Here is a 27,185-nt window from a genome sequence, read left to right on the forward strand (position 1 = left end):
AATATAGCGATCGACAAAACTCGCCTTATTTATATCTTAGCTTATTGTAAAAAAAAAAAAAGGAATAAAATAAAATCAATTGTGATATTTTCTGTCCATGCAGTCGTTCTTTTTTTGAAGTCTCATAGAAATAAATTTGGTGGCATTAATCCAAACCCTGAGGCTCAAGAACAATTTTCATACAAAAAAATAGTGTTACTCTATTGGTCTTTTTTTCTCTTCTCACATGAAGGTCGAAAATCTTACTGAACTCCTACAAGAAAAGTCAAGATTCTTCATACTGAAGGGCATTAGAAGTTAACAATTGTTTTCCAGGTAAGTTTAGGACGTTAAAGATTCCGTATGCAATCATTGAATTTAGGTAGTGGTTTCGGTGTGGAGAGTCAAGTTAAATGTCTGTGGTGTTTTTAAAGCGCTGTTCTGTTTTCCTAAATAATCAAGTTGCGAATTTTGCAAACAGGTTTTTCATTCCCTATGACTCCACCCTGATCGGCAGATGGTTGACGTTGATGATCGGCAGTTGGGCTGAGCTTATTAGGAAGACGCGCTCGATAGACAAGCTCGGTTACTTGGCGCGTTGAGACCTGCAGAGGCTACAGGCGAACCGCTCTGTGGCCACCTTAAATATTTGAGCCTGAAGCGACCGAACCAGGCAGCTCTGTAGTCGGTACAAATTAGAATAGTGAACAAATAGAATAGTGTGCAGTTTCGCCGGCTAGATCTATCGCGTGTGCTACAAAACTTTCAGATGCAAGGGATTCTGGGAAGGTTCTTATTCTAATTATCCATTACTTTAGTAATTGTTATATTTACGTTTGGGGGTTAGTTTTCTTACGTTTGGGGGTTAGTAATTCTTACGTTTGGGTGTTAGTTTTCTTACGTTTGGGGGTTAGTAATTCTTACGTTTGGGGGTTAGTTTCCTTACGTTTGGGGGTTAGTAATTCTTACGTTTGGGGGTTAGTAATTCTTACGTTTGGGTGTTAGTTTTCTTACGTTTGGGGGTAAGTAATTCTTACGTTTGGGGGTAAGTAATTCTTACGTTTGGGGTTAGTAATTCTTACGTTTGGGGTTAGTAATTCTTACGTTTGGGGGTTAATAATTCTTACGTTTGGGGGTAAGTAATTCTTACGTTTGGGGTTAGTAATTCTTACGTTTGGGGTTAGTAATTCTTACCTTTGGGGTTAGTAATTCTTACGTTTAAGGGTTAGTAATTCTTACGTTTGGGGTTAGTAATTCTTACGTTTGGGGCTTAGTAATTCTTACGTTTGGGGGTTAGTAATTCTTACGTTTGGGGGTAAGTAATTCTTACGTTTGGGGGTTAGTAATTCTTACGTTTGGGGGTAGTAATTCTTACGTTTGGGGTTAGTAATTCTTACGTTTGGGGGTTAGTAATTCTTACGTTTGCGGTTAGTAATTCTTACGTTTGGGGTTAGTAATTCTTACGTTTGGGGGTTAGTAATTCTTACGTTTGGGGTTAGTAATTCTTACGTTTGGGGGTTAGTAATTCTTACGTTTGCGGTTAGTAATTCTTACGTTTGGGGTTAGTAATTCTTACGTTGGAAGGTAGTTTCCTTACGTTTGCGGTTAGTAATTCTTACGTTTGGGGGTTAGTAATTCTTACGTTTGCGGTTAGTAATTCTTACATTTGGGGGTTAGTAATTCTTACGTTTGCGGTTAGTAATTCTTACGTTTGGGGGTTAGTAATTCTTACGTTTGGGGTTAGTAATTCTTACGTTTGGGGGTTAGTAATTCTTACGTTTGGGGTTAGTAATTCTTACGTTTGGGGGTTAGTAATTCTTACGTTTAGGGTCAGTAATTCTTACGTTTGGGGGTTAGTAATTCTTACGTTTGGGGGTTAGTAATTCTTACGTTTGGGTGTTAGTTTTCTTACGTTTGGGGGTAAGTAATTCTTACGTTTGGGGGTAAGTAATTCTTACGTTTGGGGGTTAGTAATTCTTACGTTTGGGGGTAGTAATTCTTACGTTTGGGGTTAGTAATTCTTACGTTTGGGGTTAGTAATTCTTACGTTTGGGGGTTAGTAATTCTTACGTTTGGGGTTAGTAATTCTTACGTTTGGGGGTTAGTAATTCTTACGTTTGGGGGTTAGTAATTCTTACGTTTGGGGGTTAGTAATTCTTACGTTTGGGGGTAAGTAATTCTTACGTTTGGGGGTTAGTAATTCTTACGTGTGGGGGTAGTAATTCTTACGTTTGGGGTTAGTAATTCTTACGTTTGGGGGTTAGTAATTCTTACGTTTGCGGTTAGTAATTCTTACGTTTGGGGTTAGTAATTCTTATGTTTGGGGGTTAGTAATTCTTACGTTGGAAGGTAGTTTCCTTACGTTTGCGGTTAGTAATTCTAACGTTTGGAGGTTAGTAATTCTTACGTTGGAAGGTAGTTTCCTTACGTTTGCGGTTAGTAATTCTTACGTTTGGGGGTTAGTAATTCTTACGTTTGCGGTTAGTAATTCTTACGTTTGGGGGTTAGTAATTCTTACGTTTGGGGTTAGTAATTCTTACGTTTGGGGGTTAGTAATTCTTACGTTTGGGGTTAGTAATTCTTACGTTTGGGGGTTAGTAATTCTTACGTTTGGGGTCAGTAATTCTTACGTTTGGGGGTTAGTAATTCTTACGTTTGGGGTTAGTAATTCTTACGTTTGGGGGTTAGTAATTCTTACGTTTGGGGGTAAGTAATTCTTACGTTTGGGGGTTAGTTTCCTTACGTTTGGGGGTTAGTAATTCTTACGTTTGGAGGTTAGTAATTCTTACGTTTGGGGGTTAGTAATTCTTACGTTTGAGGTTAGTAATTCTTACGTTTGGGGGTTAGTAATTCTTACGTTTGGAGGTTAGTAATTCTTACGTTTGGGGGTTAGTAATTCTTACGTTTGGGGTCAGTAATTCTTACGTTTGGGGTTAGTAATTCTTACGTTTGGGGGTTAGTAATTCTTACGTTTGGGGTTAGTAATTCTTACGTTTGGGGGTTAGTAATTCTTACGTTTGGGGGTTAGTAATTCTTACGTTTGGGTGTTAGTTTTCTTACGTTTGGGGGTTAGTAATTCTTACGTTTGGGGGTAAGTAATTCTTACGTTTGGGGGTTAGTTTCCTTACGTTTGGGGGTTAGTAATTCTTACGTTTGGAGGTTAGTAATTCTTACGTTTGGGGGTTAGTAATTCTTACGTTTGAGGTTAGTAATTCTTACGTTTGGGGGTTAGCAATTCTTACGTTTGGAGGTTAGTAATTCTTACGTTTGGGGGTTAGTAATTCTTACGTTTGGGGTCAGTAATTCTTACGTTTGGGGTTAGTAATTCTTACGTTTGGGGGTTAGTAATTCTTACGTTTGGGGTTAGTAATTCTTACGTTTGGGGGTTAGTAATTCTTACGTTTGGGGGTTAGTAATTCTTACGTTTGGGTGTTAGTTTTCTTACGTTTGGGGGTTAGTAATTCTTACGTTTGGGGGTTAATTTTCTTACGTTTGCGGGTTAGTAATTCTTACGTTTGGGGGTTAGTTTTCTTACGTTTCGAGGTTAGTAATTCTTACATTTCGGGGTTAGTTTTCTTACGTTTGGGCGTTAGTAATTCTTACGTTTGGGGGCTAGTTTTCTTACGTTTGGGGTTAGTAATTCTTACGTTTGGGGGTTAGTAATTCTTACGTTTGGGGGTTAGTTCTCTTACGTTTGGGGGTTAGTTTTCTTACGTTTGGGGGTTAGAAATTCTTACGTTTGGGGGTTAGTTTTCTTATGTTTGGGGGTTAATAATTCTTATACGTTTGGGGGTTAGTTTTCTTACGTTTGGAGGTTAGTAATTCTTACGTTTGGGTGTTAGTTTTCTTACGTTTGGGTGTTAATTTTCTTACGTTTGGGGGTTAGTAATTCTTACGTTTGGGGGTTAGTTTTCTTACGTTTCGAGGTTAGTAATTCTTACATTTCGGGGTTAGTTTTTTTACGTTTGGGCGTTAGTAATTCTTACGTTTGGGGGTTAGTTTTCTTATGTTTGGGGGTTAGTAATTCTTACGTTTGGGGGTTAGTTTTCTTACGTTTGGGGTTAAGGATTCTTACGTTTGGGGGTTAGTTTTCTTACGTTTAGGCGTTAGTAATTCTTAAGTTTGGGGGTTAGTTTTCTTACGTTTGGGGGTTAATAATTCTTACGTTTGGGGGTTAGTAATTCTTACGTTTGGGGTTAGTAATTCTTACGTTTGGGGGTTAGTAATTCTTACGTTTGCGGTTAGTAATTCTTACGTTTGGGGTTAGTAATTCTTACGTTGGAAGGTAGTTTCCTTACGTTTGCGGTTAGTAATTCTTACGTTTGGGGGTTAGTAATTCTTACGTTTGGGGTTAGTAATTCTTACGTTTGGGGTTAGTAATTCTTACGTTTGGGGGTTAGTAATTCTTACGTTTGGGGTTAGTAATTCTTACGTTTGGGGGTTAGTAATTCTTACGTTTGGGGGTTAGTTTTCTTATGTTTGGGGGTTAGTAATTCTTATACGTTTGGGGGTTAGTTTTCTTACGTTTGGAGGTTAGTAATTCTTACGTTTGGGTGTTAGTTTTCTTACGTTTGGGTGTTAATTTTCTTACGTTTGGGGGTTAGTAATTCTTACGTTTGGGGGTTAGTTTTCTTACGTTTCGAGGTTAGTAAGTCTTACATTTCGGGGTTAGTTTTTTTACGTTTGGGCGTTAGTAATTCTTACGTTTGGGGGTTAGTTTTCTTACGTTTGGGGTTAAGGATTCTTACGTTTGGGGGTTAGTTTTCTTATGTTTGGGCGTTAGTAATTCTTAAGTTTGGGGGTTAGTTTTCTTACGTTTGGGGGTTAGTAATTCTTACGTTTGGGGGTTAGTTTTCTTATGTTTGGGCGTTAGTAATTCTTACGTTTGGGGGTTAGTTTTCTTATGTTTGGGGGTTAGTAATTCTTACGTTTGGGGGTTAGTTTTCTTACTTTTGGGGGTTAGTAATTCTTACGTTTGGGGGTTAGTTTTCTTACATTTGAGGGTAAGTAATTGTTACGTTTGGGGGTTAGTAAATCTTACGTTTGGGTGTTAGTTTTCTTACGTTTGGGGGTGAGTTTTCTTACGTTTAGGTTTTAATAATTCTTACGTTTGGGGGTAAGTAATTCTTACATTTAAGGGTTAGTTTTCTTACGTTTGGGCGTTAGTAATTCTTAAGTTTGGGGGTTAGTTTTCTTACGTTTGGGGGTTAGTTTTCTTACGTTTGGGCGTTAGTAATTCGTACGTTTGGGGGTTAGTTTTCTTATGTTTGGGGGTTAGTAATTCTTACGTTTGGGGGTTAGTTTTCTTACATTTGAGGGTAAGTAATTCTTACGTTTGGGGGTTAGTAAATCTTACGTTTGGGTGTTAGTTTTCTTACGTTTGGGGGTTAATAATTGTTACGTTTTGGGGTTAGTAATTCTTACATTTAAGGGTTAGTTTTCTTACGTTTGGGCGTTAGTAATTCTTACGTTTGGGGGTTAGTTTTCTTATGTTTTGGGGTTAGTAATTCTTACTTTTGGGGTTTAGTTTTGTTACGTTCGGGAGTTAATAATTCTTACGTTTGGGTGTTAGTTTTCTTACGTTTGGAAGTTAGTTTTCTTACGTTTGGGGGTTAGCTTTCTTACGTTTGGGCGTTAGTAATTCTTACGTTTGGGGGTTAGTTTTCTTATGTTTGGGGGTTAGTTTTCTTACGTTTGGGGGTTGGTAATTCTTACGTGGGGGGTTAGTTTTCTTACATTTGAGGGCAAGTAATTCTTACGTTTGGGGGTTAGTAATTCTTACGTTTGGGGGTTAGTTTTCTTATGTTTGGGGGTTAGTTTTCTTACGTTTGGGGGTTAGATTTCTTACGTTTGGGGGTTAGTTTTCTTACGTTTGGGGGTTAGTAATTCTTACGTTTGGGGGTTAGTTTTCTTACGTTTGGGGGTTAGTTTTCTTACGTTTGGGGGTTGGTAATTCTTACGTGGGGGGTTAGTTTTCTTACATTTGAGGGCAAGTAATTCTTACGTTTGGGGGTTAGTAAATCTTACGTTTGGGTTTTAGTTTTCTTACGTTTGGGGGTTTGTTTTCTTACGTTCGGGGGGTTAATAATTCTTACGTTTGGGGGTTAGTAATTCTTACATTTGGGGGTTAGTTTTCTTATGTTTTGGGGTTAGTTATTCTTACGTTTGGGGTTTAGTTTTCTTACATTTGGCGGTTAATAATTCTTACGTTTGGGGGTTCGTAATTCTTTCTTTTGGGGGTTAGTTTTCTTACGTTTGGGGGTTAGTAATTCTTACGTTTGAGGGTTAGTTTTTTTACGTTTGGGGGTTAGTAAATCTTACGTTTTGGGGTTAGTTTTCTTACGTTTGGGGGTTAGTAAATCTTACGTTTGGGGCTTAGGTTTCTTACGTTGGGGGGTTAGTAATTCTTACGTTTGGGGGTTAGTTTTCTTACGTTTGGGGGTTAGGGATTCTTACGTTTGGGGGTTGGTAATTCTTAGTTAGTAACTAAACAAGGCCCACATGACGGTTCATTTCTGTTCAAAGAAAGTCTAAAGTTTTCTTCGACAAATTTGTAGGTACCAAAAAAAATATTTAGTTATTTGTTAACCAGGGGCGTACCCAGGGGAGTGTTCCAGGGGTTCTGGAACCCGCTTAAACGAAACCAACTTTCACGCGCAGTTATAGAAAAGGAGGCTCCCAATGCAAAGAAAACAACGCTGTTGAGTCTTTGCCGTACAAGATAGGTCGAACGGCATGAAGCGTACGAGGTATTTTTTGACATGTTACCTTCTATCGTCAAGACACTTGAGGCCATCTCCCATGAACAACTGTTCCAAAACCAGTACAGCAGCACTCCATGGAACTGGGATGGCGAAAGTCGAAATAAAGCGAGTTCGCTTTTAAATGCCGTAGTGAGGTTTTCCTTCCTCATCACTCAAACAACTGCTGTGAAGTGCTCATATCGATCGTAAAGGCCCCGAGCACCAGGCTACAGAAACACCGCATTGATGTGTACGAGGCATACCGCCAAGTTGAAGATATCAAAGGCGACCTTAAGCTAGCTAGGGATCAGATTGATACCCAGTTTCAACAATGGTTTGAGACAGCTGCTACTCTTTCAAGAAAACTCGGCATCGAACCTTCTATTCCAAGGTAGTAGGCCGACAGGAGCGTAAAAGTAACGTGGAGGCAACAACGCCTAAAGAGTATTACAAGAGGGCCATCGTAATTCCCTTGCTAGACCACTTAGCTACCCAGATGGACATTTATTGGAGCCTTGAAAACGTCACAATACTGTCTTCGCCTCTCTTCCTTGCTCCAAAGCTGCTGGTCTCTCAAGAACACGATAAGCTTAAAGATGCACTTCCATTTTATGCTGATGACCTTCGATCGCCTCAAGTTGCCAACGTTGAACTCCTCCGATGGCGCCGAAAATGGCTGCAGCATGATCAGTCTTCACTACCAGGCAACACGGTTAAAGCTCTAGCTGAATGCGACCATGATTTCTATCCCAACACTCACCAGCTGTTACGAATCCTCCGCACCCTGCCAATATCCTCCGCAGAATGCGAACGATCTTTTAGTACTCTACGCCGATTGAAGACTGCCTTACGGGCAACTGTGTCTAGTGAACGAGAGTCTTCCCTTGCTCTCATGAAGATCTACTATGACCAGAATATCAAACGGTTGATACTAGTAGACCTGAGTTTTCACGAGTGTGACAAAAGCATTTCCAGCAATAGGTCCTTACTTTAAAATGACTAGAAACAAGGCAAAATATGAAGTTATTTTAAAATAACTTTTTGAGTATAAACACTTTCAGGAAAAGAATGACAGCAGCCAGTAAGTGATATAAACATTAGGGGGTTCAAATATATTACAGCATTTAGTAGAAAATATTCAATATGGCCGAAATTTTCTCGCTGATTTCATTTCAGTTATTCTCTTCTTGTCTTCTTCAAATTTCTTTCGCAAATGTGCGATATCTGTCAAAACATAAGAGAAAGGATAGAGATGGTTACTAAGTGATTGGGTCAATTTAAAAACGCCGGATTACTTTCCGAAAATCAGCCTATTCACACGTTCGTTTGGTTGATCAGCAGAGTTGATAATTAAAGGTAAATTGGTCACCGTAAAGAGATTCGAGTGCTGACGTTTCTAGCGTTAGGCCTTCATCAGTTGACGCGCGAAACGTCATCACTCGAATCTCTTTACGGTGACCACTTTACCTCTAATTATCAACTCTGTTGATAAACCAAACATTCGTTTCTACTCCTCATAGTTCCTTTTTTTTTTTAGAAACTAACCCCTTCATACATTGTTTACACGTTCCACAGCTTCATGTATGTACATGCAGGTGGTGGGATTGTTTATGCGGTGATAGAGTTTTACCGCCATAGCCGCGTCAATGAGCAGCGGAATGCTCTCTCGCCACATTGGTGCGACTGAGAACGAAAGAAAAACAATGCCGACCGTTTTGCAGTCTAAGTATCTCTCTTGAGCCAGTCTGTTCAATTAGTGGCTCACCTTCAGTTTCACCAAAACCTCGACATGCATCAAAATAATATTCTTAGTACTCTAAAACAGAATTTCCTCTTTGGAATATGATCCTCCCATTTTCATGACTGTATCACAAAAATCCCGTATTTTGTTTCTTTACTTGTGTCTGTTTTTCAGGCAAAGGACACTTGCATATCCCAGACTTCACTGGAAAACCCAAAATGCATTTTTAACTTTTACTTTTCAACATTCCATCATTTTCGCTCCCACTACTTCGATACGAAGGAAAACACCTGGTTTTGAAAACTGAAAAATCCCATTTAGCACTCACGTTCTCTCCGTGTCTCTCGTTGCTGAAACTGGTAGAAATTCAACAGTGCTCGCTACAAAAAATAAAAAATATATCCATATGAATACGTTATTTCGCGAAAGGTTACCAGTTGGTTGTTTTTTTGGATACCAGCTACGAGCAGACGAAGACACTTTTAGTATACAGCAGGGTTCCAAGTAATAATTATAATGAAGGTAAAAAAGGGCAATGTTACATTACGATCAAACATCAAATGAGTTTTGTTTTTTCAAATCCTGGACAAACGGATTCGACATTTTGATTTAAAATGGGTAACATTGCTTAATTCAACTTGTAGAATTTGTTTTGCAATCCTGTTTTATTGTTCTTTCAAGTCGAGGAAAAACGGATTCAACAAATTCAAAGTTGTTAACATAGTTGAATTCAAATAACTGTAGAATTTGTTTAACGATTCTTCCTTTTCGATTGAGTCACGTTGAATGTGTTGAAAGAAGTTTTGATTTCCAAACGACTTTTCATTTCGCGAAAAGAAAACGTTCATTTAAGTGTCAAATTTAACATGTATTCAAAAAGACTCCACAGGATTACGTAACAAATTCATTTCCATAAATTTAACAATGCTAGGGGATGTAATTTGACTACTCAGAGATCAACTTCATGTACCACCAGTCTATCACTAATCAACTCCATTCACCATACATGCATATATACACACTTTATCGGCTCGCACCCTCTGGGCTTTTCAGAGTCAATGTTGCAATAAAAATTGAAAAGTCACAGGAAGCTAAAAACATGACAACGATAACATAAGAAACGCAACTAAAAGAGACATTCAGAAGCAATTGTCTAAGTTGGCACTTGCAATCAGTCTGTACAACAAAGGTGTGTTCAATGTTGTTTCAAAAATGATATTGAACCCATCGTGCCGGGGCCTTTACATGTACGTGTGAGTGGATGACTTAATACTTTCTCTCTTGAGTTTATTTTGAATCAACAAGGCATTAACAAAAATCCACTCATAGGTCATCATAGATCACAGTCCAAAAGCATACCTTCTTTTTCTTGTTCCTTCTTTCTTGCAACTCTGCAGCATCAAGCCTGGGAGCTGCTGGGTTCCGTCCACTTCTTCCTACAGTCACCCACCCTTCATCATCAGGCTGGTTTTGTGCATCTGCTGCTTCTTTATCCAACTTTAACAAGGAAAATAAATCAGCAAACAAGGGTATATCACCAATTAAACCATTTATTCCATGAGCCAAATCTGTGTTTGCGTTAGGTCCGTTGTTCTAACTTAGTCTGTAGGTGAAATCCTTATGTGTGACCCATTCAAATGAAAGCTACTGAGCAGTACTGTTTCTGCAGTCAGTCTCAGAAGTGAAATGAAGTGCTACATACCTGCTCCTTTTTCTCATCAAACTTTGCCATGAATTCATCAACTTCTGCCTGTAACTCTGTGGAATCAGGATATTGCAGATGGTATTCTTGAACCCACTCTGAAAATACAAACATTACAATTATGCCAAAAAGAATGAGTGTTCTTCAGTGGCAAATATTTCACCAGCAATTATGTAGTACAGTATTGTATTGAACAGTAAATGTACTTGTTATGAAATCAATTAACCTCCAGAGAGTTTGTTTGCGAAAACAATTTTAGCTTTGGATCTGGAACCACCTTATATACTCCTTATCGATCTTTGTTTGCATCGAGTTATTTCATTTACAAAAGTACGTAAGGTACAATGTCAAAATAGCTTTGCTACATGACAAAAATCGACTGTATTTTTGCTGTACTTTCTGTAACACTCACTCTTCATTCCTGTAACAACAGGGTCTTTCTCTGTTGATAACACTCTCACTGTTGAGCTGTCTATATTTAATGCTGCATTTATAGATGATGACTTCTTAAACACAATATAACCAACTTTAAATCCCTAAAGAGAAGAAAATTAATATGCTGTTAGATTGTTCCTCTCAAACACCAAAAGTATCAATGTACATTGTACATATGCAACCTTTGGTCAACCTATCTACATTATTAAATGTAGCTGCTCGCAAATTATTCCTCCTACATACAACTGTAAATGCAAGAAATACTTAATGAAATCCTCTTCAAACTCTGCAGAAGGTCACAGAAAATTCAGTTTTTAAGTTTCTTATAAGATCAGTTGCAAAAAAAGTTTTTAACATTATAAATACTAGAATATTTGACAGAATTTTGACATATTTTTTTAACACTCTTTAACAATATTTGTTAATAGATGTATTTTTTAGTCAGTGACACAAGTATACTCGGAAAAAGAAAATCTGAGTTCTCCCAACCTCCCAGAAGTCCAACCTATGACCTTCCAATTTATTACTAATTTATTCCTAAGCTACAGGAGAATTGTGGGGGCTACAGTGAAGGCCATTAAATGAGTCTCCTGTAGCTCAGTGTAGAGCATCTGAAGGTCATAAGTTTGCCAGTGTTACTGACTGAAGAAATACATGTATCATTAATTTTATTTATCAGGCTTATTTCATTCATGATAATTTTATTATAATAAATAAATTGTGGTCTGCTTCTTTGTCTGTTTGACTTGAAGAGTGGGCAAGACCAGCAAACACACCCAAATTTGAGTTTTGCATTGGGGATAGATGTCTAATAAATATATTAGTCCCCATCCAGAGGCTATTGAATGAACCTGTATTCCTTAAGAAAGAGCATGCTAGGCTGCTTAGGCTACACGATAAATACATCTGCATTTTGAATCAGCTCTGCAGCAGCTCTTTGACAGCAATAGTTTCATCGGCCCCGAGTGTTGCAGGCCTGTTATTATTTTTAGGGCTAGGGGTATTATTTGTGTTTTTTATTGTATTGTTCTCTCTCAAACAGTATTTATTTTGCTACTCTCCCTCTCTATTTTAAAAGGGATTTACACTGTAATATTTGAAGAGGGACTGCACAACCTACAGTACCTTGACTTTCTCAGAGGGTATCACTAAACTTGCCACTGTTTTCTTTTCTTTTGAGCCAGGTTGTTTCATGAGATAAACATCTTTTATTGCTCCACAGCAGCTAAACAGGCGCTTCAGGGCTCCCTGGGAATGTGATTTGGGCAAAACAGAAGTAAGCTTACTATTAAATAAGGTATTTGTCACACTATCAGCTTAACCCGGTCAAAGCAACTAGGAGTATTGTCACGTTCCCGTGCGTGACCTAGAACGCTACAAGTATTGCTAATCTCCCTTGGATATAACGCCTGCCCATTGTAGGGATACCCCCAGCAATATGTCCCTGGTAATCATTTATACAACTCGTGGGCATGAAGAGAGAATGTGGAGCAAAGTTTCCTGTCTGTGTAAAGGAAACAACGCAGCAATGCACAGTCAGAGAAACCTAGCTTCGAACCACCTACCCTCCGATCGAAATTCAACACGCTAACTACTACACCACTGCACCTCCACACTATTTTATAGGGCTTGATTTTTAATGCAAGTTGTAAAGAAAAACGTGTTCGCTATTAAAGCAAGTATTATATTAATTAAAGCATAGAAGTCTCACCTTTGTGCAGTAAGGAGGGATATTCACAACAAATAGTGTCTTATCAGATGGCTTAACTGCGTCTTCATCTCTTATCAAATGCTTTTTGAAATATAAAAAATGATAAGAGCTACATTTCTCGTTAAATTTTACGCAGATTGTTCGAAAACCACCAACTTCGGACGCCATTTTGATTCCATCTGAGTAACCGCGCTTTTGTCTGAGCATGCGCCAGCGGAAAACAGGGCCAAGATGGAGGAACTCTTGGAGTCGCTGATTGGTACTGTATTATGTAAAGTTGTCTTTTGATTCTTTTGATTTATCGTCCCTGTTTACTTACACCAGAAATTGCTTGTAGATAGGGCCACTGATCCAGAGAAAAGCAAAGACGGTGTGGACTACATGACTCCAGTATGCGACAGGATAAATTTGGATCTCGATGGGTGAGAATCGATTATTTTACTGCATGCAGTGGTGTTTCATAATATTGTACACTCGTTCAGTTGTCTGTAGCTGATGTAAGGATAATTATATATAAGCTCGGTCTTTATATTGATTCACAAACTAAGCATAAGGGGATTCTGGTTTTCATTTATAGCCCACAAGTTGGAATCCGTTACATGGCGACCAAAGTCAAAAGCGCAAAGGAAGAGGAAGCAATACTTGGACTTAATGTGAGTTCCATTATTTCCTTGAACGACAGCCAGTGAATAAGAGACTTGTTTTTAAGGTTAAGATAATCCAGCCTTTGACACATCTTAGACATCATTTGTCTGAAAACCGAGAAAAACTCATCCTGGGATGACCTTCCTGGGCACCAAAATAATGTCAAAGTATTTAGCACTGTAAACTTGCTAATTAGGGACACTGTAAATGACTGAACCAAATATGTAAACTGAACAAAAATATCCCAACTGGCGAGAGGCAGATATAATATACAATATACAACCATACAATAGATCACCTCGCAGTTTTGGACACCATTTTGATGGGTATTCAAGAATTTCTGCCACAGCTACCAAGCTCTCATGCAAGTGTTTGTAAACATTTGGCTTGGCGTTTGGGCGAGTTGTAATTTTCCTAATGTACAAAAAATAATCTCCTGGATTACAGTAATATCCACATAGTGTTAAAGATAAGTTACAATTATTCAACCGGATATACAACCGGATATACCAAAATGATAAAAATTGAAACTAATTTTATGGTTTTCAGGCCACGCCAAAGGAGGCAAACAATCAATTTAACAATTAAAATTGACAAAAATGATATTGAATGTGTGATTCTTGATGAGATTTCACTTGGAAGCCTTACATTCTTAAGGTCTCAAGAAAAATTACAAATCAAGTTTTTGCCTTCCAAAATCCTTCTTACGTTCTTTGTACTATAGGTTAGTTTACCCTTACTTATGTTTCAGTGTGGGGATTGACATATCGCTCTAATTTAATAATAAAATATTGGATTATATATCTGGTAGTTGTAACCAATAATTATCGGATTTTTTATCTGGTAGTTGTAACCAATAATAATTATTGGATTGTATATATCCGGTAGTTGTAACCAATAATAATAATTATTGGATTGTATATATCCGGTAGTTGTAACCAATAATAATAATTATTGGATTGTATATATCCGGTAGTTGTAACCAACAATAATTATTGGATTGTATATATCCGGTAGTTGCAACCAATATTATTATTGGATTGCATTGTCTGTTAATTGTAACCAATAATAAAATATTTTATTATTGGATGGTATATCTGGTAGTTGTTACCAATAGTTTTTTATTGTATATCCAGTAGTTGTGACCAATAATTAGAATGTTAGTAGAAAGCTTAATAACGTTAGTAGCGGGCACTGGAACAACTTGAAAGCCATTAGCTAACTGTTAACTATGTGTTAGTTTTCTAACATTTAACAGATAATGATTATACGATTAGTGTACATTTTTCCATGGAAGGTCACAAATTATAACTCCGTATTCTGTTCATTCGACACCCTTTGAGCCATTTTGTGTACCAAGATATTTTTTATTAAGGAAGTTCTACAATTCCACATTTTGTATTAAGGACTTGGATATTGATTTACCAATATTAACAATTTTTTTAAATTTTAATCTTCATTGTTTTAATTAGCTTATTGAAGCCTGTGTACAGAACTGTGGCCAGCGATTTCACACTGAAGTTGGAAAATACAGATTCTTGAATGAACTAATCAAACTGATTTCATCAAAGGTAATATACATGTTTGTATATGTATCAATATTGTAAAATGCTAGTACAGGACGATATTATCTAGTGGATAAATCCCCATGAATCCAGTCAATAATGAGTTTCAACAAAAGCAATACATGTAAATCTTAAGAGGCTCTCTGCATAAGAACAGATAAGGCAAATTTTGGCTTTTCACCAATTGCGCTGATATTTTCCCTGAATTTCAATCATCATGTCCCATAAACAAATATCACATTTACTGAGTTCAATGCAATATTTTTCATTGTTGGTGAGACAGTAACTGTTTACAAGGTGACCTAAAAACTACCCAATGTACCTTTGGGGACTCTACAATTATTTATCTGTACATGCCGGGCGCTGCCAAAACATTATTCGTTCAATGCTTAAACAGCTTGAACATTTTACACATTAAAGTTGCATTAAACAATAAGTTTAACAATTTGGTTTTCTGTAAAATTTTGACTGAGTTATAATATTTTCAAAATACTTCCTCCTAGACTCTGGAATGCACTAATTGTGACATACACTGTACATGTAGTTAAAGCCTATATTTTTCATAAAAGTGGAACCTGACTTAGGGTCAAGTCTATTTTAACTCAAAAGCACCAACACCAATCTACTAATGCATGGAATAAAATTTGTGGAAACTTTACACTGCATGTCGTTCAGAGTTCTGCGATCTGCCAAATATTCATGATTTTGATTGAAACTAAAGATAAGGCTGTCAGACTGATAAACGCATTTCTGAACCAAAACTTTTAGAGATACAATAACAATCACTAGGTAAATATTTTTGACCATTTAGCCATTATTTTAGAGAAAATCTATCTCTTGAGCGATTTTTCTTTCCTGCGATGTGCTGTAGCAGTGTTTGTTTTGCATGACTGATAGTTGTTGATTTCAAGGTATATTCAATATTCATCCTACACTCAATTAAAGAGTTACCTTTCTTGTATGTATGAATGAAATAATTATTAGTAGTTAAAACATACTCTCAAGAAAAAGAAAAACCTTTCTGCCCCTTATAGTATGTGAACTGGTTTCTTTACGTTTCATTTCCCATGTGACACAGTGTTTCACTCCCTTGTATCTTATATCTGAGTTGCATACAGAGAGTGAAACATGGCTCTCCTCGCCTCTTCTGGATCCACAAGGAGTCTGTAATATTTCATGCAGGGAACAACTGGATGGAATAGCAGTGATGCCGATGTCCTCAGAATGTGCTAGGAGGGTTCTGACATATTAAAATTGAAACACATCTGGCTTTTAATTCAATAAGACTGAAATGAACGAGGGTAAATGGTAAATGGAACTTCAATGTGTAAAATGTTCAAGCTGTTTAAACATTTAACGAATAATGCTTTGGTAGCGCCTGGCATGTGTAGATAAATTGTAGAGTCCCCAAAGGTATTGGGTAGTCTTTAGGTGACCTTGTAAATTGTCTTGCCAACAACAAAAAAATCACATTGAACTCAGTAAATTTGATATTTGTTTATGGGATATGGTGATTGAAATTCAGGGAAAAAATCAGCTCAATCGGTGAAAAGTCAAAATTTGCCTTAACTGTTCTTACATGGACAGCCTCTTAATTAATATTATACAAGTCAGCTTGTTTCCACACTGGGTTTTTTTGTTGGCTGCATACAGTGTATTTACTGTATAGTGCTATGTTGTCAGACGTGGAAGAATTCTGTTGATGTTGTCTCTCCAGTATGATGGAGACTGGACACCAGAACCTGTGAAGAAGCGTATCATAGAAATCATGTACAGTTGGACAATAGGACTTCCCAACGAGACCAAAATTGCAGAAGCTTATAAGATGCTGAAACAACAGGGTAAAATAATTTGTAATGAAGATGAGAATTATGTATTAATCAGTAAATGACACAGGCATACTCGGAAAAAAAAAATTCGAGTGCTCCTAGATGAACCTAAGACCTTCTGATTGCTAGTTTAGATCCTCTACCACTGAGCTAAGGCCATTAAACTTGGTTCATGGGACAAACATCCTGCATACTGCTAGGATTGGAATGTCACCGTGTGGCATATATGCAATGGAAATAATGTGATGGAATATGTAAAGCCTGGTGAACAAAAATTTTTAATGTATTTGTAAATTTGATGCTTACATGTAGATGCAGTATAATAATAGTAATAGTTATTAGAAACTAGATTGTTGTATAATACAACTTTAGGGATTTGATTGGCTTAGCAGCCATGGTGTATGAGGCATTATACCATACCAGAGAAATAGCAACCACCAAATTGTCTTCTTCTAGTTGTTCTTGCAAAGCTAAATCAGCAAAATCTAGCAATACACCTGTATTTCGTGATTGTTTTTAATAAAATAACAACAAATTATTGTTTGTTATTCCACTTGCACTTGTTGGATATGAGACATGATTATAGCCAACTCCTTTTGTTACACGCCTTTTTTTCTTGTGACCAGTACAGTATATTTTCAGCTAGAGATAAGAATTGCTTAAGGGATGGGACAAAACTTGTGCATCACATTGTTGCCATAATTTTTTATTGCTCTGTAATAACAGAGTTTGATTTATTTCATTTCAAAGGAATTGTATCAAAGGATCCTGAAGACCCTTATTCCAAACCAGAAGTGAGTATGCAGACTTAGTTGATGTTAAATTACTGCCTGAATGTCATATAGAACTATTTGACTGTATTAAAAGGTGTGGGTGTAGACCACAGGGTGTCGCAAAAGTGAGTGCTTAGCTCTACTTTTTTAGCATAAAGCAATAAATATTAGCAGTTACTCTTACTACCCCCCCGGATAAGATGCTTAGTCCATCACAGGATACCTAGCATGAAGCCCAGATGGGATGCTAATCCATCACAGGATACCCAAAATGAAGAGATTGGGAGTATTGCCAGTCCCTCCCAGATAGGATGCTAATCCATCATGGCATACCCAGCTTGAAATGACTAACTTGTCAAACCTCTTTGTATCTGGTGTAAATTAACCTTCCTTTGTGACACTAGTGCACCTGTTGGTCTGACGTGCTAGACACTGCAAATTTTATGCCCCAAGGTGCTGTTATTTGCCATAATTCCACAATTCAGCACTCAAGAATGTAGTTTAGATAACTAAACAGCATAATAGCAGAGGCTAGGTTTGTACTTGGCCACTGCATGTGCATCCTTAATAACTTGCTGTCAGTTATTGGTGGCATTCCTATAATCAGACCCTATCACTGAAATGCTAAATCATCTCAAGTTTCCTCTCATTCTTTTTTTATTCTATTCTTACTACAGTGTAAACTTGATTTGGATTTCACATCTTCCCCTCACCAGACCAGTATTGAAAGTAGACAGGCCCTTGTAAGTTACATATTTCAGCATACATTAATTGAATTTCACCTGTTAATAGGAGCCAGCAACTGAAAAACGAAAGGATACAATATTTGAGGATGAAGAAAAATCAAAGGTTAGCTAATTTCTATTACTAAGACCATTTTAATACAGTAATGTTAAGTGGCCAAAAGAAGTTCTTTTTCTTTTCATTGTCTTTTTTGTTTCTTAATTATTGATGTATACAAATGTACATACATTTCACCAGCTTCTTTCCCGCCTGCTCAAGAGCTCTCATCCTGAAGATTTACAAGCAGCAAATAGATTGATAAAGACCATGGTCAGACAGGTAACTTATTGTACAAGGATTCATAAACTGTGCAATTGTAATCCCATTTTATTTTGCAGTGGCTTAATATTACCACATTTATAACTTTAAATAATAAAGCAACAGCATGCTTTGGTTCCATTTGTTATTGGCTTTTGTTCACCTCCCTGAAAAGATGTTTTACTAGGTAGAATTCACTGTGTCATGTATTAAATTTCTTTAGCGTCAACCCTCTCTAAGGGACCAGCTCTTTCCATCTGAGATGTATGCCTAGCCTTTAAGACAGTTTAGTTACAGATCTATAGAGTTCAAGTAAAAAATCAGCCAGGTACAATCAACCAATCATGTGACTTAGAGAGGTGTCCTGCTTACAATGGTGTCGGATTTAAGAGAGTCTACTTCATCCTATTTTGGGATGTTCTAATTGTTATACTTAGCTAGAGTAATAAATTGTTTTTATGGACATTTTATCACTAATCAACATTATTTTATGGACATTGTTTTTATTATCTAGGATGAAATAAAGATAGAGAGACAAGTTAAAAGAAATACAGAAATAGAAACATGCTGTAATAACATTAAACTTCTCACGGAGATGTTGAATCACTACAGCCCTAGCTCTCCTGCACAGGATAAAGAACTAATGAAGGTAAGGAGGGTGGGGGTACCTAGGTGTGTAACTGAGGGGGAGGGATGTTTTAGTTTAAAATTGTGTTGCAGTTACATGTATTACTTTTTCTGCCCTTAGTTGAGTTGCTTTTAGTTAAGGATTTTTCCATAGGAGCACAATAACCAGATCACACAGCAGCCACTGCAATGACAATTATTAATTATTCTGGAGTATATTAGTTAATGTGAAAATCAATCTAGTAGTTAAAATCTACTTTAAGGTGTTCATGATTGTCTTCTGCATATCTTTATAAATTAATATGAAATTGGTAAGTCATTTCTTTTGACATATTTTTCGTGGTCTGTAGGAGCTGTATGACGCCTGTGATAAAATGAGACCTCAGTTGTTCCGCTTAGCTAGTTCAGCGACTGAAGATGGTGATGAAGGATTAGGTGAGATTTAATTTTCAATGCTAGGTGATCTACATTTATATTATTTTTGTTACACTGTAGTAATTAATTAATGTGGATAAACAAGACAAGATTTTAATAATGAAAATGAACAAATTATGGAATTAACTAAACTGTATGTAAACTTTTCCAGCTGAAATTCTCAGGGTAAATGATGACTTATCCAGAGCTTTAGAGTACTACCGTAAAATTTTTGGATTGGCTCCACCCACTGCTACTGGCGCCGGCTCTCCTCCGGCAACTCCGACTGCAGCCACAGATGTGTCAGCGGGGGGTGCATCTACTCTTATTGATTTGGGCTCAGCAAACCAAACTACAGGGTCAGCAGAAGATGTTCCAGTCTCCAGTGTGTTGGAAAATGAACTCAAGGCACTGGGTAGGTCAGATGTAATTATTTAAGAACTTAATTTCTCAAACTCATTAATAATTCAAAAGCCAAAGACAAAGGAAATCATGCACCATGACGTGTTTGGATATCTGATGAAAAACTCCTTGTTTTTGCATCCTTAATATTTCCCCTTCAAAATCGGTTTGTTTGAGAAGTTATATCAAACACTCATCATAGTGTTTCATCACAATATCAAAAACCTCGAAGTTCGTCAAAAATACTCCGCTACGCATCGTATTTTCAACTCTCTTCTCAGTGTTTGATATGTGTTGAAACACCGTGTCACGTGTTTGATATATTGCAAGAAGTACCGTTAATAGTTTTATCGTGACTTGTGTGATAATAGGTGAAATGAAAGATTGCAGATGACAAATTTCACATGTATAATTATTTGAGAGTATTGCAATGTGTACAATTGTATTGTTCTGCTCGTTTTGCAGGACTTCATGATATTGAAGCACCTCCTGTCACTTCCAATTCTCAGATTCCAATGCAGGTACAGTTGACACATGATTGTGTGAACCTTGTGTACAGTAACAGTGAACATTGTCATACTAAGCAAGCTCGTGGGAAACCGTGAGATTTGAGGAGAACAAAATAATATCCATACATCTATGTGTATTTAATTTTGTATTTTGTCTAATAGTTTTGCTTGTCTGTGATTGGTCAGAATGCATTTCATAATTATTGAATACATGCCTCAACTATAACTGGGATGTACAGGATGATACTCCCCTATTCATATAATTACATTCCCTTGTTTTTTTTAAACTCGAATCAATTTGACATGACAATGAAAGACATTGTTTTAAAATTTCTGGATGAAAGAGGGTTTTGCTGGGAAAAAACAACATTATTCCTGTTGAAAGTGCGCCAAAAAACCCTAAAAGGTCTTAATCCTACATGTGCTTTCAGGAAAAAATATTTGAAGTGATAATAAACACAGTAACCTTTTGATTTTGCTTGAAGAATTTATATACATTGGATATTTCTCCCTGGGTGCTAGGTGTGTTTCTTAGACTTGCGGATTTCTTTTTCCTCCCTCTACCCAATCCCTCCTCATTTACTTTTCTAATTTGCGCACATGATCTGAGGAAAAAAAAGGACTGCTTACAGTCTATGTGTTTCTTAAACCCGACAGTTTTCCCTAAGCTTGGCTCTTAGAAAACTTCCTCAGAACATACTGTGGTCCTATGCTGTGTTTACAGATCTCCATTTAAATCAGCTATGCTGAACTGGAATTTCTGTATAAATAATGTATATAAATAAATAGATATTTAGACATCACTTTATGGCATCACAATTGTGACATCACAATTCAAAATGTTCACATAAGCTGGTTATAGTCCTTAATTATTATATCATAATTAGGTTCTAATGTGAGCACAGCTCTAGATTCAGTACTATTTCATTGGTATTTTAAATGGACTTGTGTGATGAAGGAAGTAGTTTACTAAATGTACAGCGCGTTTCAGTGTCTGTTCAGTATTATGAATGCGTGAAGTGGTTGAAATTATCAGAAGTTTACTTATTTGTGGAGAATATTAAAAAACGTTTTCCTTTCAGCAATGCTTTATAATTTTCCATAACTAAAGGCCTTTTTTTAGTGTGTTTGCAGTTGGCATTAATTAGCCTACTTTGGATAATTTACCACAGGGTACCCAGCAGCCTGGTAGTGTGGGAACCTGGGGATCACCAGCACAGAATTTTGGCATGCTTCCATCCAACATGTCCTCTACAGTGGGTGTGGTCCGACCCCTGGGTCAATACCAAGCACCAGGTATGGTGCAGGCTGGGTACATGGCCACAGGGCAGATGGTTAGGATGCCGTTCCAACCAATGGGTTTTGGAGCAATGGCGATGCCGCAAAGGCCAGGTCCAGTAAGCATGGGCACAAGCAGTCTCACGATGACATCTCCTGTGTCAGGAGGTCTTGGGAATCTCCCAAACAGGAAGGGAGATGACAAAACACAGCCTCGAAATCCTCTTGACTTGTTAGGGCAGGAAGTAATGCAGACACAGAAACAGCAGCAAAAGCAAAAACAGACTGTTGCACCATTGCAGGAAAAAGCGGCTCCCGAACAGCAGCAAGCAGCAGTACCAACAACTGACAGCTTACTGTCACTTGGGCTGGAGCCAAGTCCGGCAACACATCCCATTGCCTCAGCTAATTTAAGTTCCACTTCACCTGCAAGTTTCACTCCACTAGCTCCACCTCCTAAGCCTGCTACACCTGTTTCTCTAGAAAATGTTTTTGTGCCTTTAGATACTATAAAACCAGGTGAACAGAGGCTGATATTTTGTTCTTTTATTTATTTATTTTATGAAACTTCAGAACATTTTCTAGAGTTTGGAACACTTCCTGATCTCAGTTTGTTAGAGACAAATTTGAAATTAACAACCTCTCAGGTTGTTGGGAACATAACAAAACAATACCAGGGTCTCTCTCTCTGTCTCTGCCACTCCAGAAGACAGGAAAGAAAGACAACCTTGAAAACTAGTTGATTCACTCTTTCCGTGGATCATAATGTGGGCAGCATAATTGATAATGCAAACAAGTTTTTTGTAGCCTACTGACTGCTGTATAGAATCATCTGAACTGTAAAGATTTGGAATAAGTGAACTCATGTACCGCTGGTTTGCTTTCACAGGAAGTCACCCACCACTAACAGTTCTTGATAAAAACTCCATCAGGATAATTTTTCATTTTGCGAAGGTGAGTTAAAAGGGACACTTTAGAAAATGTTTCCGTTCTATTTGTAGTGACACTTTCTCTCAATTAAACACCCAGTGGGTTGGAGGCAGACCAAATGGCTAATTTCCAAGCATGGCCTTGGAATTTTGCGGTCTGATGCTTACAAGAACTGGTTTTCTTCGGTCATTGCTTATTGAAGCGGGAGGCAAATGCCATGTAACTTACATGTATGTACAGCTGCAGTTAGCATCGCCATGTGTAGACATCACATAGATCTGTTTATAAGTGAAGGATACAAATGAATGTTGTGCCGCTAGAGCTATGGACACAACATTCATTTATACTCTTCACATTCATATTGCCGCAATTATCACCATAATCGTCCACGGCTTGCTCCATTCTGGCCTCGTAGCTCAGTCGGTAGAGCAACGGACGATCAAATCTCGAGGTCGTGGGTTCCAATCCCACCGAGGTCGGAGATGTTTTACCTTCTCGTGGGTTCTCCCATTTCCTTAAGTTGGGGTTGGTTCACTTTAGCACTTTAACATACAATGCAAAGTTAATTTTCTCTCCATCATCTGTTTATAAGTGCAATCCTTATACTCAAATTTCTCAAAGTTCTGTAGTCAATCAGTGTTTATTCTACAGGGGTATAAACTCTATTTCTTGAATATTTAATGTCTTAACAGACAAGTGCAGAGCTGAATAGGAATGACCTGTCAATTGTTGTGATATCCACTATGAGCTCGCTGCCTTCAGCTGTTAACAGTTTTGTATTTCAAGCTGCTGTTCCAAAGGTGAGACACTTGACCTTTTGCGTGGTTACAATGCGACGCGCCTTACCGTGGCCACCCAACAAACTTTTTTTTTTACAAGTTAGCCATTCAGGATATGTGAATGGCGTTAATGGAGAACTATTGATTCCGAGCTTAATGGCATTAGAGACTGCAATAGAGTTTGATGATGATGATGATGATTATTTCAGACTATGAGAGTGAAGCTTCAGCCTCCATCTGGCAGTGAGTTACCAGCTTATAATCCAATCCTTCCTCCGTCCGCCATTACTCAAGTTATGCTCATAGCTAACCCAGCAAAGGTAGGTTTCCTCTGCTTCAACGAAAAGTGGCGAGTTGTTCTAACCAAATAGGCTTCTCCTTATGAATACTAGAGAGGGCTTGATATCATTCTTTGACCTCCACTCCACTAAATTCCCTTAAGTTCAGTTCAGTTCAGTTTGGTAGTGGAAACGTCACAAGTGCCTATAATGTGTAAGAATTCTGTTCACTTCCCAATTCAATATTAGTGAAAGGTTCCTGTGAATTCCCCAAATTTTCTGAACATTTTAAAAGGTGCCTTGTAACTGGATTCCGAACGCGTTCGAAAGTTTCTGTCGTTTTTTTTGTTTAGGGCAGAATGTGGAGCAATTCTGTAATAGAGACTAGAATTTTTGTCTCCTATTAGCCAATCAGAAACGTACAAAAGGTTAACAGGGCTCATTTAGCCAAGGTAAATTGACATTCCAATGTTTCTCTTCGCAGGAAAAAGTCAGATTAAAATATAAAGTAAGCTACCAAGTTGCCGGTGTCGCCACGACAGAAACTGGCGAAGTGGACAGCTTTCCTCAGGAATAACAGAAAGTAATCCACTAGCTTCTGCTGTTTTTGGAGACCTAGATACCGGTAGTCCGCGTGTCGCTGGGTCTTCGAAGGTGGCTTTTGCCTGCGTGGAATAACATGTCTATTTAATGACGTCGACTAATTTAAGAAGACGGATGCACCCGATGGTGTTTAAATTAATGAGATCAAATATGTTAAGTAACGTTCCCAACCGTTGGTCTTTCTGCTGTTAGAGATCGAATTACGTTGAACGTCACCTAGAGGGGGGGAGGGGGGGGGAGAAGAGGGGTGGAGTGAAGAGTGGAGTCAGTGGTGATGGCCGATGATGTTTTTCGGAAATGTTCGATTGCCGTCGTAAAACAACAGCCGTTGGACGCCCTCTTGAACGCCTATGTTCAAGTAATGTTCCCAACGGGGTAACGTTAAAAGATATAGAGTCAGAGTAGCTTTACACTTGTTTGAAATTAAAAATCTAAAATTCAAAGGGAAACGAAAGAAGTTTATTGTGCTGCTGGAAGAGTTATGCTTTCTCATAATAGTAGATTTTGTGGCGAGGCAGAATAAAGGGAGTTTTTTTTACTCGCTCCCATTCTCTCTGTTATGTGGATTGGTATCCGGTCTGCCGTTCGCAGATTTAGCTCGGTCTCAAAGGCCCTTCTCACCTGTAACGGGGGGGGGGGGGGGGCTCATGCTTCCTCTAAAAGGTTTAAAACTTTTAGCTTCTGCGATGCATTTAGTGGATCAGTTTTGACCACAAAAGTGTAGTTATTAACTACTTGTATTTGTCGTAACAAAATTGAAAAACAAAACTGTGCTGTATACGAAATATCAGCAGTCAGAAATTTACAGTCTCGATCAGACCTAACAAGGTCATCGCCACTAAAATGAAGCGTGGGCCGGCCATTAAATACGTGCCTGCATTATTTTGTTTGTTTGTGGTTTTGCTATTCCTTTCTTTCAAGTTATTAAATATCTTAAAATAGTGGTTAGACACTCACAATTAATATTTCTTTACAGGAATCATATAGAGATAAAAAGAGTACAAAATTGTTACCTCACCAAACTAATATTAGGGCCTGTTACACGAGAAAACCTTTTCTTGCAATTCACTTGCGGCGCAATTTCATTAGGAGACATGTTGCTAGAAGGAAGTTACAAATCAACAAGCCTTGCTTAAAGTGCTACTGCGACGAAAATCGAAAACCTTTTAACGAGATTTTTGGGCTTCAAAATATAATTTAGACTTTAAACTGCAAGAAAAAACATAATTTAGACCAACCTGGCGAAAGTATACCCTTAAAGGCTGCCCGAAAGTACGTAAAATGAGTCCGCCATTACTCAAACAGCAACTACTTGAGCCGCCAACAAAAAAATTTGGGCAGCGGCTTCCTCCTCGTTACGTCATCTTATCACCTTGCCGGCATCGAAAAGCGAGAAAAAGCAGTCGAACTACTCAAGTTCTTCCCCTACTTCTACCGAATACGGTTCTGATTTCAGATTTTATGCGTCACATTCTACTTGGCCAACTCTCCGTGTGGTTGGCGGACATTTTTGAATTGAGTAATGGCGGCAAACCGAATGTGGAAATAACGCTTGAAATAATCGAGCTTCCCATTGGAATTACAACTGAAAATTTGGCATGGGTAGCACTTTCCTCCCATACTTTCGAATGCTGAAGATAAAAGGAAAGGTAAAATTTTGATCACAGTAGCACTCGAAAGTATATTGTTCTACAATTCCAGTCCACAGGTACTTTTTTATAGCAAGAAAAGTTGCATACCCTGTTGCAATTTCTCGTGGGACGCAATGAGCTATTTAACGCTCATTTTCTTCTGCAACATGTCTGCCGGGTCTGGCATTGGTGCACTTTGCAGAATTCTCTAATGTACTTTCCTCGTTTCTGTTTGTTCATAATTCCGTTATTTCGCTGACGTCACCGGGATAAGCAGGTTTTTCGCTCGGATTACGTGACTAGAAGCGAATTGACGACTGCGAAGGGCAGAGGCTTGGAAAGTACACAAAGAATCTATTATCTCATTTGAATACCCTCTTAAGATAAGTTAATTTTGACAACAAGTAAAATATCACATTTACTTATTGTTAGAACCCGTCCGTATGTAGGCTGAACAATTGCAAAGTTTTATTACGTTATAACGATGTACCTAGCTAGATAACCAGTATGCGGCGGTGTTAATTTAAAATCAACTTTGTGGCAATCTTTTTAGGTTCACTGTGGTGAGGTATTTAAAGTGATAAAAGTTTTTACTATTAATAATAAACTTATTGTTAATTTATCATAGGATGTCGCTTTCCTAGAAGCATCAGTAAGACATTTATCTTTTTACCGAGGTAAAAATCTATCTTTTCAATCGATGAAAATGAACCCAATTCTCACCCCTTTTTCCCCTCCTTTCTATCCAAACGATTCGCTCCCAGTCTTTATGAGCAAGACGTTGTTCAAAAGCTGGGCATCACTCGACATCACATACCTGTCAAAAGTTGTAATCCATCCGTACCGGTATATTCCGCATTGACCTGTGATTGGTCAGAACGCGTCACGTGGTGTAATGTGCCCCAACTCAAACACGGAAATATCCGATGATAACTCCTCCTAGGCCTACTTTTGAAACAAGGGTAGCTTCAGTGCCATTAAAAAGTGTTTGATAACTTTAAGCTGGAAGATCTCTTTGCTGTTGGAACAGACCAGGACATCAATATATCTGTAAAAAAAAAAAAAAAAGAAAGAAAGAAAGAAACAGAAACAGTTGAAACGGCAACACTTAAGTAAATGTCCTTTACACGCTTTGAGCAAAAATGTTTGAGGACAAAAAATACACTAAACCTTCTTTGGCCCGAAAATTCTTTGAACCGGCATTATTCGTCCTCGAACCTCACAGTTTTCGGCGACCTTCGCTCTCGGAAAACTGTTCGCTTTTCGGAACAGTTAATGGCCGCGGACAGACATTTTTTACTTTTCCTTATCTTACAAAAGGGATCGCGTGACTAAATGCAACCTTTTAACAGACTAATTGGAGGCACTAATAAAGCGAACAATAAAACTTAACAAAACGAACAATACAGACAATATGTAATACAGTATAAGAAATATTAGACTAAATACGATGTACAGATATTAAGTGATTACGTTATTATTTCTTCCATTTGTATTTGATTGATCCAATGCGACGTCCATCAGTAAAATCTTCGAAATCCCCCAGAAAATTTCCCTTAATCAACTCCCG

General features: G+C 37.8%; 2 protein-coding genes across 3 annotated transcripts; one reads left to right on the forward strand and one right to left on the reverse strand.

Moving 5' to 3' along the window:
- The first annotated feature begins 221 nt into the window (after positions 1-221).
- On the forward strand, positions 222-26,237 carry LOC146466133 (ADP-ribosylation factor-binding protein GGA1-like). 2 transcript variants are annotated; one of them, XM_085127730.1, is made up of 19 exons: positions 222-315; positions 11,823-11,876; positions 12,448-12,570; positions 12,649-12,733; positions 12,889-12,964; positions 14,429-14,527; positions 16,239-16,362; positions 17,101-17,144; positions 17,916-17,972; positions 18,105-18,185; positions 18,679-18,813; positions 19,142-19,226; positions 19,378-19,620; positions 20,073-20,128; positions 21,289-21,913; positions 22,284-22,348; positions 23,017-23,124; positions 23,313-23,423; positions 23,866-26,237. In XM_085127730.1, exons 3-19 carry the CDS (start codon positions 12,543-12,545, stop codon positions 23,956-23,958), a joined length of 2,115 nt encoding a protein of 704 aa, XP_084983856.1. In that variant the 5' UTR covers positions 222-315; positions 11,823-11,876; positions 12,448-12,542; the 3' UTR covers positions 23,959-26,237. The 2 variants fall into 2 exon arrangements, with proteins under 2 accessions (XP_084983856.1, XP_084983857.1); XM_085127731.1 differs by lacking the exons at positions 222-315; positions 11,823-11,876 and having other exon boundaries at positions 12,414-12,570.
- LOC146466134 (ribosomal RNA-processing protein 7 homolog A-like) lies at positions 3,404-12,479 on the reverse strand. Its single transcript, XM_085127753.1, has 7 exons — positions 12,312-12,479; positions 11,726-11,848; positions 10,578-10,701; positions 10,166-10,263; positions 9,823-9,960; positions 8,792-8,843; positions 3,404-7,946 (listed from the first exon to the last, which is right to left on the reverse strand). Exons 1-7 carry the CDS (start codon positions 12,477-12,479, stop codon positions 7,861-7,863), a joined length of 789 nt encoding a protein of 262 aa, XP_084983879.1. The 3' UTR covers positions 3,404-7,860.
- Positions 26,238-27,185: the final 948 nt, after the last annotated feature.

This window comes from Pavona decussata, unplaced genomic scaffold (genome assembly GCF_977016875.1).
Source record: "Pavona decussata unplaced genomic scaffold, jaPavDecu1.1 SCAFFOLD_153, whole genome shotgun sequence".
Lineage (NCBI taxonomy): Eukaryota > Metazoa > Cnidaria > Anthozoa > Scleractinia > Agariciidae > Pavona > Pavona decussata.